Source organism: Garra rufa, chromosome 10, assembly GCF_049309525.1.
Source record: "Garra rufa chromosome 10, GarRuf1.0, whole genome shotgun sequence".
NCBI classification, from domain to species: domain Eukaryota; kingdom Metazoa; phylum Chordata; class Actinopteri; order Cypriniformes; family Cyprinidae; genus Garra; species Garra rufa.
Window position 1 is genome coordinate 31524334 of NC_133370.1, and position 13322 is coordinate 31537655.

The 13322-nt window shown below is 36.8% G+C and overlaps 1 protein-coding gene across 1 annotated transcript; it reads right to left on the reverse strand.

Annotated features, from left to right (window-relative positions):
• Window positions 1-1510: 1510 nt before the first annotated feature.
• Window positions 1511-5134, reverse strand: LOC141344877 (TLC domain-containing protein 4-B). The gene is made up of 6 exons (XM_073849770.1): window positions 4973-5134; window positions 4800-4889; window positions 4644-4702; window positions 2983-3077; window positions 2829-2902; window positions 1511-2756 (listed from the first exon to the last, which is right to left on the reverse strand). The coding sequence occupies exons 1-6, from the start codon at window positions 5125-5127 to the stop codon at window positions 2438-2440; spliced, it is 792 nt and encodes a 263-aa protein (XP_073705871.1). The 5' UTR covers window positions 5128-5134; the 3' UTR covers window positions 1511-2437.
• Window positions 5135-13322: the final 8188 nt, after the last annotated feature.

Here is a 13322-nt window from a genome sequence, read left to right on the forward strand (position 1 = left end):
GTGAAAATATTTGAATGCAATTAATCAGGACAGACAGGAGTTTCGCTGTATATGCAGCAATTTCTAGTAATTATTAACACATAATGTGCATTGATTTTGGTACATGTCCTTATGGCTTTTTAATAAATACTTTAGCTCAAGTTTCTCAAAACAGTATTGCTGGTCATAACTGCTTATGTTTTTAGATTTTGCTTTTTAATGTACATTTAGGCATTATCAAGCACTCAATTTTTATACGTTTTTTAAATTGTTGCATTTAAAAAAATTAATTAATGACATCCCATGTTATTTTATTATATTCATATAAGCACAAGTGAATATTAATAAAGACAAGCAAATAAGGAATTTAACCCAATAAAGAAGTTTAAATTATATATATAAAAAATAATAATAAGATAATAAAAACAGAGTTAAATGGCAACTCTGGTACAGCGATATTCATTGGTCAGGCATCGACCAATAATATGACTTCCTTCCCACCCTAGCCCCGCCCCCGACTCTGTTCTCTCACGTCTGCGTTTACAAGTGCACAAGTGAGTTTTGCTACAGGAATATCGCAAAAAGAGTAGCAAAAGTCAAAGCGCTAGGATTTGAAGTTGTACTGCCAGATCTGAGAGGTTGTAAGTGCTGACTTAAGGTTGTACAGTAAAACTGAAGTAAAGTGCAAAGGCAAATATGTCGTACACATTTGTGTCTTTCATTTTGTTTATGTGAATGTCATTTTACACATTTGTAGCTATTAATTTGCAACTTCAAATTCAAAACACGGGTGTTTTGATCATTGTCTGTGTGTGCAAATCGACAGATTCAGCTTTTCACATCAGAGCTGTGAGTTCAAATTTCAGCTTACAAATACGAATATTAAAATGACAAGTTCTCACATTCAGATCAACAAGCTCTCGAGTTTTGCTACTGTTTTACCTTCATAGGATTCGCTCACTTCAAAAGGTTTGTTCGAAAACACTTATTCGTTCACAACCCAACATTAGTAGCGAGTAAAACTGCTTCTAAGTGAATTATCCCTTTAAGTAAAAACTAAAATGTGACCCTGGACCACAAAACCTGTCGTAAGTAGCACTGGTACATTTGTAGCAATAGCCAATGATACATTGTATGGGTGAAATTGATACATTTTTCTTTTATGCCAAAATCACTAGGATATTAAGTAAGGATAATGCTCCATGAAGATATTTTATATATATTTTCCTACCGTAAATATCTCAAAACTTATTTTTAGTATTAGTATTAGTAGCATTGCTAAACTTTATTTGGACAACTTTAAAGGTGATTTTCTCAATATTTACATTTTTTTCCACCCTCAGGTTCCAGATTTTCAAATAGTTGTATCTCAGCCAAATACTGTCCTAACAAGCCATACATCAATGGAAAGCTTATTTATTAAGCTTTCAGATGATGTAAAGCTGTATGTTTGTACTCGTGTAACCTAATACACTATAATGTGTTAAAACTAGTTGTTTATTCAGATTAAAACATTGTCACACCACAGAAACGCACATCTGAGCATTTTTGACATCACAGAATTTGTAGAAATTCGTTTCAGTTGGAATAGCTCATACACCTTTTTCAAGAATCATATCAATATTGATTTTAACCGCATACATATCTATTAAGTAAATAATGATAAAGAACCTGAAAAGCCTTACCTTTTTGAAGCTTATATATTATAATTATTGTCGTTATTCCAAAATCCAACCAACAAACCACACATTACAAGCAAAAAGCTTATACACTGCTGCGTCGAGTTATAGATTTTAAGAAACACATAGGCTATTAAATAAAGTGTCACCTGATATGTTTTCCATTCCAGACATATATAATACTCTCCATACATAGTGTTCTCCATATATGCAATAGTTACATGTAGACATGCATGGTTTCTTGAGTATAACATCCTGCAGTGCTGAGCTGCAAAGGCAGGATCTTTCACCCATACACTGAACTTACAATTTCCACTATTTATAATGGCCATTATATTTCCTCTATTTGCATAACCCTATTCATATTGTGGTCAAAAAGTTGTTTATCACGGTCTACAGGCACACACTGTGTATTTTTGTGGACGTTCAGATGTGCTGTTGCTCTGTTAATTGCATTCATAAAGGCAAGTTGGTTGATCTTAATAGCAGCTTTATATGTAATAAATAGTGCAACCACAAATGTTTTCCTGATTGTACATGTGATCAGTCTCATGCCTCTTAATCACCTGATTTCTTAAAACTTAAAGGAGCGCCTGTGATTGCAGTCCTCCAGTTGAGCCCACATTTGAAGACGACATCTTGTAAGTCATTATTAATACAATAAATGGTTGTGATGCCACAGCTTTACAGCAGCAGGAATAACCAAACATATATGGCATTTGCACTCCAGCATCATGGTTTGTGTGCTGATGGGTTCAGTTTCTCTCTGTATCTCCATGTCAGTCTGTCTTTTTAGTTTCCATCTCATTTCCTGTTTGACTCAACCAGGCCGAGCGGAGGACTTTGAGACATCCGCGGATGATTCTGCGCATCCACATGATGTTCATGACATCCAAAGACACGCTGGAAATGACCCAGGCACTTCGGCCCCCCAGAGGTAACCGATAGAAGTCATCCGTACCAAAGACCGAGCACATGTGGCTGTAGTAGCCTGGAATGACTGCGATCCTCACCAAGAAGAATGTAAATGCCATTGCGACACCGTTAACCAGACTCGGTTTGGAAAGTTTGTGGTAGCCCAACATGTGAAAAAACCAACTGAAAGACATCGAAAATAATGCAATTAGAGAATGAGCTCAAGTTGCATTGTGCTTTTAGATGGATACTTACCGCTGGTTCACAAAGGGGGTGGAGAACTCTGAAAGCAGGCGGAAGTTAGCAAAGTAAGGCAATATCCCTTGACTCTGTAGAAGACGAACACAAAATAACCTCGGAGATCTTGAGAAAGTAATAGTACACCAGATCAGCTGAGGACACAACTTACCAGCACATAGTAGTATGCATAGAGAGCAGCAAAATGATGTATGACAAAATATTTCTCTCCAATAGACTCCCATGAAGTAAACATAAGCAGGAGATCTGAAAAATAAACAGAGCATGTTCTTTGTGAGCGCAACCATAAATACATGAATGTACACATCTCGGCACGTCGTTCCAAACCCATTAGACCTTCGTTCGCACAAAAAGTATCCTTATAGCTCCATAAATCTAAGGTTAAACCACAAATGTCAAATGACTATTTTAACAATGTCTTTACTACCTTTCTTAGCCTTGAATATGTCAGTTGCATTGCTGTCTATGGAGGATCAGCTTTTGGATTTAATGAAAAATATCTTAATTTGTTTTCCAAAGATGAACGAAGGTCTTATGGGTAATTAATGACAGATTTGTTTTTGTTTTTCCCTTTAACTATTATTTCTGATTATACAAAAATCAAATCATGAATAATTAATTAAAGAAGCAGTGAAACAGATTTCTAATTTTTTCATGATATCAGGACAGCTGTGTAATTTTTTAATTTATAGCTCCATATAGTAAATTAAATCATGGAATATATAGCTTTCAGCTTTTTTTAAATAAACTATGAATGTATTTTTAATAAATTAACAATCGTTTAGAATGTTTCATTTAAATATAAAAAATAATGAATCAATTTTGTAAAAATATTTTTCTTCTAAGAAATAATAATAAATGATTATGCTGAAAGATAAATTAAAATAATAAAATACATTTTAAATTCAGAAATGACAAAAGTGCTCATCCCTGAAGAAATTTACACTACCAGTCAAAAGTTTTTGGACCGTGAGATTTTAAATGTGTTTTATTTTAATTTATCTGCTCACCAAGCCTGCATTTATTTGATTCAAAGTACAGCAAAGTCAATAATATTGTCATTCTAATATGATTTGCTGTTCAAGAAACATTTCTTATTAAAATTAATATTTAAAACTGTTGAATATTTTTTTTCAGGATTCTTTGATGAATAGAAAGATCTCAAGATCAGCATTTATCTGAAAAAAAAAGGCTGTTGTAACATTATACACTATACCATTCAAAAGCTAGGAGTCAGTGTATTTTTTTTATTTAATTTTTTTTTGGGGGGGGGGGGGGGTTATAGAAATTAATACTTTTATTTAGCAAGAATGCTTTAAATTGAAAAAGTGATGATAAAGACATTTATAATGTTACAAAAGATTTCTATTTTAGATACATGCTGTTCTTTTGAACTTTCTATTTATCAAAGAAACCTAAAAAATTCTACTCAACTGTTTTTTTTTTTGAGCAGCAAATCAGAATATCAGAATGATTTCTGAAGGATCGTGTCACTGGAGTAATAATGCTAAAAATTCAGCTTTGAAATCACAGGAATAAATTACATTTTAAAATATATTCAAATAGAAAACAGTTATTTTAAATAGTAAAAATATTTCAAAATGTTACTGTTTTTGCTGTACTTTGGAATAAACTAATGGAGACTTGATGAGCAGAAGAGGCTATAAAAAAACATAAACCTTACTGTTCAAAAACTTTTGACTGGAGTGTAAGTGTAAATCATGTGTATGAACTTATTTTTGCATAAATAATAAATATAGCATAAATAAAGCAATAATAAATATAGCTTCACATCATTAGCCCTCCACCCACCTGAAATAAGGTAGCCTGAAGTAATGGCCACATTTAGCTTCACCAGAGTGGCATCTCCCCTGTAAACACAAATTAGAGATAAGATAAGAGAAATACTATTGTGCACCGAAAACAAGTTCAGATTGTACTTTATAAACAGACTGTTGCACTCCTCACCAGACTGGGTCTTTCTGGATAGGTTCATCAAAGATATATATGAAGAGACAGAAAAGCCCCACAACCAAGGCGTGTATTGTTGAAACGGCCCTTTGAGAGAGAAAAAATCAGTAGTGAGAGTTTATAGATCTTCCAGCTTTTGTTAAGAGTGCATAATAAAACATGCTCCACACCTGGAGTTCCACTCTGTCCTTTGTGTAGGGCTGAGCCTCAGGAAGCCTTTGCAGAGCTTCTCAGACACCCAAGGGCTACCTCTGTGGAACAGCCACTGGAAGCCCAAGAAGCTCCCTGTTACAACCACCAGCACCTGCAGGCTGAGAGGCTCCATGCCTGCTGAGCCCTAGAGAAAGAAAGAGGCGAGAGCGAGACGGCGGCGAACGTTCAGCAATAACTCTCCAATTGACAAACCCCCCAGCCCAACACATAATGGTCACCCCCCAACCCCGCAACACTCTTTAACAAAACCAAATGTTTCTTACTCCAGACCAGTTGCAAGCATAAAAGCCCTAGTCATCACCTGAGCTGCCGCAGTACCTCTCTACTGCCAAATCCCCCAGTATACAGAAGCATTTGCATATCTGCTGACACAGCCGCACAGCCATCCAGAGGTCAGCCGACTCAAACACGTCTCAGATTGCTCCATCTGTGATTTATAGGAGCCACGCGTGGCTTTTGTGCAGTCTGAAATGCATCCGAGTCCCAGAGATCTCGGCGTCCCGTAAGAAACAGCTGATCGTGTGGCTTTGTGCTGTATGCACTAACTTCTATCCTGCCTGAGGGGAGTGGGTACATGTTACTCTGGCTATACATTTCTGCAGTATGGACACCGATCGAAATGAAACAGCAGGAAATCAATGCAATGCCTGTGATCAATGTGGCATTGTTATGGTCCACTGGGACACGACCACTCCCCTGCTTTGTCCCCGTACCCTTGAAAAAGGCATCAAGCTTCAGTGCTTTTGGTAACTGATAGTAGGAGGAAGTCAAGCTGCTGTGTGACCTTGTCAGATTTAAATTCTACTCTTTCTCTGAAATGCACAGTTACATTTAGAAAAGGCTTTTGTCTGAAGTGACTCACAAGAGAGCCAACAGTATTTGTAATATACATTGCCAGGTGTATTTAACATTAGATTAGGAAGCAAGAGGAGAGAAGAAGGGCCAAATAATCAGGAAACAAAGCAGTAGGACATGCTATCCTTATCCTTTTTTTTTTTTTTTTTTTTGTCGGATTCACAGCTAGTCTCTTGGAGCAGCTCAGCTGTCCTGCTGACAATGAGATGACTGCATGCGTCCTTAAAAAATAAAAGTCAAACGTAATGCATTATCAGACTTACCCTTTCCGTCATGAAAGACCCATGTTGAACTGGCCATGGAGAGTGTGCATGAACACAGCTGGACACGAGGATAAACGCAGGGTTTAAGAGATCTACAAATCTCAGGTGTTCATCTGGGGGAGGATGGAGAAGAGATTGCGAATGCTAATCCAACAGCCTTCTCACTCTCCACTCTCCATATTAACTCAGTAAGTGCCTTCTCTTGTATGCAGTTGTCCAGTGAAATTTTATAGCTTTGAATCCTAAATGAACTTCATGGCATAGAGGAACCACTAGATGGAGTGAGACATCCAGCTCAGACGTCTAACTTTTTGGTTTTTCTCTTCATGGTAGCTAAAGAGCTTCAGGCATATCTGACCCTAGACCACAAAACCAGTCATAATGTCCATTTTTATATCATCTGAAAGCTGAAAAATAAGCTTTCCATTAATGTGTGGTTTGTTAGGATATACAATATTTGAAAATCTGAAATCTTAGGGTGCAAAAAAAAAAAAGAAATTAGAGAAAATCAATGCATATTACTAAACAAAAAATAAGTTTTGATACATTTACGCTAGGAAATGTACAAAATATCTTCATGGAACATTATTTCACTTACCAAAAAGAAGTATACTTCAAATTTATGTTATTAAGTATATTTCAAGTTCACTGTTGTACTGCAAGTAAACTTATAGGTATACTAATAGTTTACTAATTAAATACTTTTTAATGCATTTTTAGTACACTTTGTAGTATAGTCTCAGTAAACTACTAGTTTAGTTTTTTTATACTGCAAGTATACTTATACGTTTTCTTTAAGTGAACTTTACATCATATTTTAAGTATACTACTATGTCCCTATTTAGGTATTAATTTGTATATGTTTTGTTATATGAATATCTGAACATACAAAACATAAAAAAAAGAACAGGGTATCTGCTTGTAAACAAACATTTTATTCTAGCTTCATGCATTTTTTAATTTGAATGTGGGCAAGTTTCATAAACAAAAAATAAATGAGTAAACAACATTTTGAACAAAAAGCTAAAAAAAAAGTCTATTCATGATAATCAAAATGTAGATGGAGTTGATCAATGCCGCAAAGCTTGACAGTCATTATTACCTCTTCAAGGGTCGACATTTTATTCCAAAACATTACACAATTTAAAATATCTATGGTTTTGATTTTGTTTTATGTCTGACAGCTGTGTTATATTACATGTGGAAGCATCTGTTGTTTCGGTTTCATCTTCACATGTGCTTTGGAAATTCAGTACAGAAGATGTGTAATAGCATCCCTAGCGTATAACAATGAAAACATGGATTTTTCAGATCATAAGTATAGCTCAAATATATTTACACTTTTTCTAAGTATACAGTGGTGTGAAAAAGTGTTGGCCCCCTTAATGATTTTTAATTTTTTTGCACTATTCTTTTGTCACTTTAATGTTTCAGATCATCAAAACAAATTTAAATATTAATCAAAGATAACACAAGTAAACACAACATGCAATTTTTAAATGAAGGTTATTTTATGAAGGGAAAAAAAAAATCCAAACCCACATGGCCAGGGTGAGAAAGTGACAAAAACCGTGGCTGAGCAAAAAGAACATAAAGGCTCGCCTCAGTTTTGCCAGAACACATCTTGATGATCCCCAAGACTTTTGGGAAAATACTCTGTGGACTGAAGAGACAAAAGTTTAACTTTTTGGAAGGTTTGTGTCCCATTACATATAGACTTGCTTTGAAATTGAACCATTCTGCTGTCTACCAAAAAATCCTGAAGGGCAATGTCCGGCCATCTGTTCGTGACCTCAAGCTGAAGCGAACTTGGTTCTGCAGCAGGAGAATGATCCAAAACACACCAGCAAATCCACCTCTGAATGGCTGAAAAAAAAAAAGACTTTGGAGTGGCCTAGTCAAAGTCCTGACCTGAATCCTACTGAGATGCTGTAAGATGCTGAATTCTGCCAAGATGAGTGGGCCAAAATTCCTGCACAGTGCTGTAACAGACTTCATTGCAAGTTATCACAAACGTTTGATTGCAGTTGTTGCTGCTAAGGGTGGCCCAACCAGTTATTAAGTTTAGAGAGCAAACACTTTTTCACACAGGAACATGGGTTTGGGTTTGGATTTTGTTTTCCCTTCATAATAAAAAAAAAAACTTCATTCAAAAACTGCATGTTGTGTTTACTTGTGTTATCTTTGATTAATATTTAAATTTGTTTGATGATCTGAAACATTAAAGTGTGACTAACACACACAAAAAAAAAAAAAAAAAACAGGAATGTCATTTAAGTATATTTCTGAGAAGTATATAAAGCACATTTCTGAGTAGACTGAAAGTATACTAATAGCACACCTAAATAAACTTCTTTTTCATAATGGTTAATATCCTAATGATTTTTGGCATAAAAGAAAAATCAATCATTTTGACCCATTCAATGTATATTGGGCTATTACTACAAATATACCCAAGCTACTTACGACTGGTTTTGTGGTTCAGGGTCACATATGTGTTAGGAAACCAGAAGAGGGTGGCTGATACTGTCTGGGACAAGGACATGATTGGTAAATGAATGTTGTGTTTTAAACCAGGGCAGCTCTGTCGTCCTCAATTTCCTGAATCCTCAGCCTTAAACCAGATCTATTAGGAAACAAAATAACACTTTATTTAAAATACCTCCAACAGTAACACTGCAGGGGTTTCTTGTATTTACAGCCATAATGAAGTTAGTTTAGGGTAGAGCGGTTGGTTAGTCTAGCCCTGCCGATTCAGGTAATAACATCCCATCCCCCGCTGAAGCACAGTTGTTGTTGTTTTTGAGTCCGTCTGCATGTTGCGCCTCAGGGATGGAGCAACGAGGCATTCCTGTTTGATGAACCGTTTACCCCTGAAGAGTTTTGCTGCTCATGGGAAATAAAATGGATGGTGTACCTAAATGTGTATTGTATTGAATATATTCTTCTCACTTTTTCAGCTCTGGGTTACATAATAGGACAGTGGAAACTAATAGCAAAGCCAGTGGTTGTTGCAGACGCTGAGTGAAATTAACACTCAAAAGTCTTATTGGAGACACAGGAACATGGGGAATTTCTGTTGCTGACAAAACATCCCTTTTTAGGTCGTGTTGAGAGAGATATTACAGGTTTTCATGTAACCTGTTGATTTACTGGAAGACTGCAAACATGTCCTGATAAGATACTATAATGAGTTTAAACACATTAATCCATTTATGATCCATTCTTGCCACTATGAAAGCCAATTTCGGCCACTTAAGAAAAACATAATCATAATTATGACAAAAAGGCTTAAATTACAAGATACTTATGAAATATTATGACAAAATATGACAAAAAGTCAAATGTACATGTCATAACTGTGACAAAAGTTGAAATTATGAGATAAGTCATACTTTAATGATATAAACAAAGTCAAAATTCTGAGCTAAAAACCTGAAATTCTAACATACTAAGTCATAGTTAGGAGATAAAATGTCAAGACTGAGATCAAGACTTACTTATGCCATTATTTATGACTTTATATCAGATTTATCATTTACCAAAGCATGACTGTTTTTCTCATGTGGTAGAAATGGGCTTCCATACATTACTGATATTTGATACTATCCTACATGCAAATATTATTAGTATTATAACTATTACTTAGGGCTAACCATATGGGGTTCCATTTGTGCCGAAAAAGAGTCGACAAATCTAAAACTAACTTTACTGCACTTAAAGATGACAGAACAACAAGACATTATGATGACAGAATAAGATGACAGAACAGGACAACAGAACAGGATGACAGAATAAGACGAAAGAACAGGATGACAGAATAAGACGACAGAACAGGACGACAGAACAAGACGACAGAACAGGACGACAGAATAAGACGACAGAACAGGACGACAGAGTAAGACGACAGAACAGGACGACTGAATAAGACGACAGAACAGGACGACAGAACAAGACGACAGAACAGGACGACAGAACAAGACGACAGAACAGGACGACAGAATAAGACGACAGAGTAAGACGACAGAACAGGACGACAGAGTAAGACAACAGAACAGGACGACAGAGTAAGACGACAGAACAGGACGACAGAACAAGACGACAGAACAGGACGACAGAATAAGACGACAGAACAGGACGACAGAATAAGACGACAGAACAGGACGACAGAACAAGACGACAGAACAGGACGACTGAATAAGACGGCAGAACAGGACGACAGAGTAAGACGACAGAACAGGACGACAGAACAAGACGACAGAACAGGACGACTGAATAAGACGACAGAACAGGACGACAGAGTAAGACGGCAGAACAGGACGACTGAATAAGACGGCAGAACAGGACGACTGAATAAGACGACAGAACAGGACGACAGAACAAGACGACAGAACAGGACAACAGAACAAGACGACTGAACAAGACGACAGAGTAAGACGACAGAACAGGACGACAGAGTAAGACGACAGAACAGGACGACAGAGTAAGACGACAGAACAGGACGACAGAATAAGACGACAGAACAGGACGACTGAATAAGACGACAGAACAGGACGACAGAACAAGACGACAGAACAGGACGACAGAATAAGACGACAGAACAGAACGACAGAATAAGACGACAGAACAAGACGACAGAGTAAGACGACAGAACAGGACGACAGAGTAAGACGACAGAACAGGACGACAGAGTAAGACGACAGAACAGGACGACAGAGTAAGACGACAGAACAGGACGACAGAATAAGACGACAGAACAGGACGACTGAATAAGACGACAGAACAGGACGACAGAATAAGACGACAGAACAGGACGACAGAGTAAGACGACAGAACAGGACGACTGAATAAGACGACAGAACAGGACGACAGAACAGGACGACAGAACAGGACGACAGAACAGGACGACAGAATAAGACGACAGAACAGGACGACAGAATAAGGCGACAGAACAAGACGACAGAACAGGACGACAGAGTAAGACGACAGAACAGGACGACAGAGTAAGACGACAGAACAGGACGACAGAGTAAGACGACAGAACAGGACGACAGTAAGACGACAGAACAGGACGACAGAATAAGACGACAGAACAGGACGACAGAATAAGACGACAGAACAGGACGACAGAGTAAGACGACAGAACAGGACGACAGAGTAAGACGACAGAACAGGACGACAGAATAAGACGACAGAACAGGACGACAGAACAAGATGACAGAACAGGACGACAGAGTAAGACGACAGAACAGGACGACAGAATAAGAAGACAGAACAGGACGACAGAGTAAGACGACAGAACAGGACGACAGAGTAAGACGACAGAACAGGACGACAGAGTAAGACGACAGAACAGGACGACAGAATAAGACGACAGAACAGGACGACAGAACAAGATGACAGAACAGGACGACAGAACAAGACGACAGAACAGCACGACAGAACAAGACGACAGAACAGGACGACAGAATAAGACAGAACAGAACAGGACGACAGAATAAGACAGAACAGAACAACAGTAAAAACAACAGAGAAAAGGAAAGCAGGACGACAGATTAAGACGACGTCAACAAACAACATGCACGTCAACATATACTGATTTACCTGAACAAATAGGCAATGACTGAAGACAAAGACAAATATATAGTACAAAGCACAAGGCAGTCGACTCTTTTTTGGCACAAATGGAACCCCATATAACCAGAGTACTGTTATGAAGTGGAAATAGGTCTTGTGCTTTTCCTGTCTTAACCAAAAGTCTGGGAACAATCACTTCCAATGGCAAACACACCTTGTTTTCCAACAGTTTCTTTGTTTGATCACTATAGTGATGGCTAAACATAAGCCCACTATATCATTAGTATGCATGTTTTGACTTGTCCTTAATTAATAGCATGTCTAGAGGTTTGATGGTACTTTCCATTTTGAATCTAAATCAGGGCTGAAAACTGTTTTGTACGTCTATGCTGACACAACTTCTTTCGTCTTCATTTCAGGTGATGATGAAAGTAATTATAACATAACAAGGCATTGAAAGCTGGATCCAAAAATTACTAAGGAGGAATTCAAAAGGTGAGAGAAATTAGCGTAATATCTTGGATTAATTATTTCTGGGCTGGCATTGAGTCTTTATTGTTGTTTCCTGATAATGACAGCAGTGTCTCAGGACACAGAGGTTTAGGAAACACATGGTGAGAGGAGGCTGAACTCCACACGCACACACAAAAAAAAAAAAACGTAATAAAATCAAGGCCTTGACCTCCAGATATTTTTAGCGTGTGTTAACATTCTAAATATGCAATTGGTGATAATAAATTTACAATGAATGATATTCTGTGGTTTTGACTACAGGTATACAGTTGAAGTCTAAAGTTTACATACACCTTGTTGAATCTGCGAAATGTTCATTATTTTAGCAAAATAAGAGGGATCATACAAAATGCATGTTGTTTTGTTATTTAGTACTTACCTGATTAAGATATTTCTCATAAAAGACATTTACATATAGTCCACAAGAGAAAATAACAGGTGAATTTATAAAATGACCCATTAAAAGTTTACATACACTTGATTCTTACTGTGTTGTTACCTGGATGATCCACAGCTGTATTTGTGTTTGTTTGTTTTTTTTTTGTTTTGTTTTTTAGTAATAGTTTTTCATGAGTCCCTTGTTTGTCTTGAACAGTTAAACTGCCCACTGTTCTTCAGAATTTTTTTTTTTTATTTTTTTTTCAGTATTTTTATGTAGTTGTAAAAATGTTTTGAATTTGAAGATCAGGGTAAATCTAACTTATTTTATCTTCAGGGAAACATGTCAGAATCTTCCGTAGCTTCTAAAAGGCAGTACTAAATAAAAAATGATACTGTATTTAGGCAAAATAAGAAAAATGTACACATCTTCATTCTGTTCAAAAGTTTACACCCCTGGCTTAATGGATTGTGTTTCTTTCTGAAGCATCAGTGAGCATTTGAACCTTCTGTAATAGTTCTATATGAGTCTCTCAGTTGTCCTCAGTGTGAAAAGATCTCAAAATCATACAGTCATTGTTGGAAAGTGTTCAAATACACAAAAATGATGAAAAACCAAAGAATTTGTGAGACCTGAAGATTTTTTTCTGAAGAACAGTGGCCAATTTAACTGTTCAGGACAAACAAATGACTCATGAACAACTAATCCTAAAAAAATCAT

Excerpts from the sequence above, each read along its gene's own strand:
- LOC141344877 (XM_073849770.1), bottom strand. The coding sequence starts at position 5,127 with ATGGAGCCTCTCAGCCTGCAGGTGCTGGTGGTTGTAACAGGGAGCTTC. Across the intron at positions 4,703-4,799 it reads ATCCAGAAAGACCCAGTCTG|GGGAGATGCCACTCTGGTGA; the intron begins GTGAGGAGTGCA and ends TTGTGTTTACAG. Across the intron at positions 2,903-2,982 it reads ATGCATACTACTATGTGCTG|AGTCAAGGGATATTGCCTTA; the intron begins GTAAGTTGTGTC and ends CGTCTTCTACAG.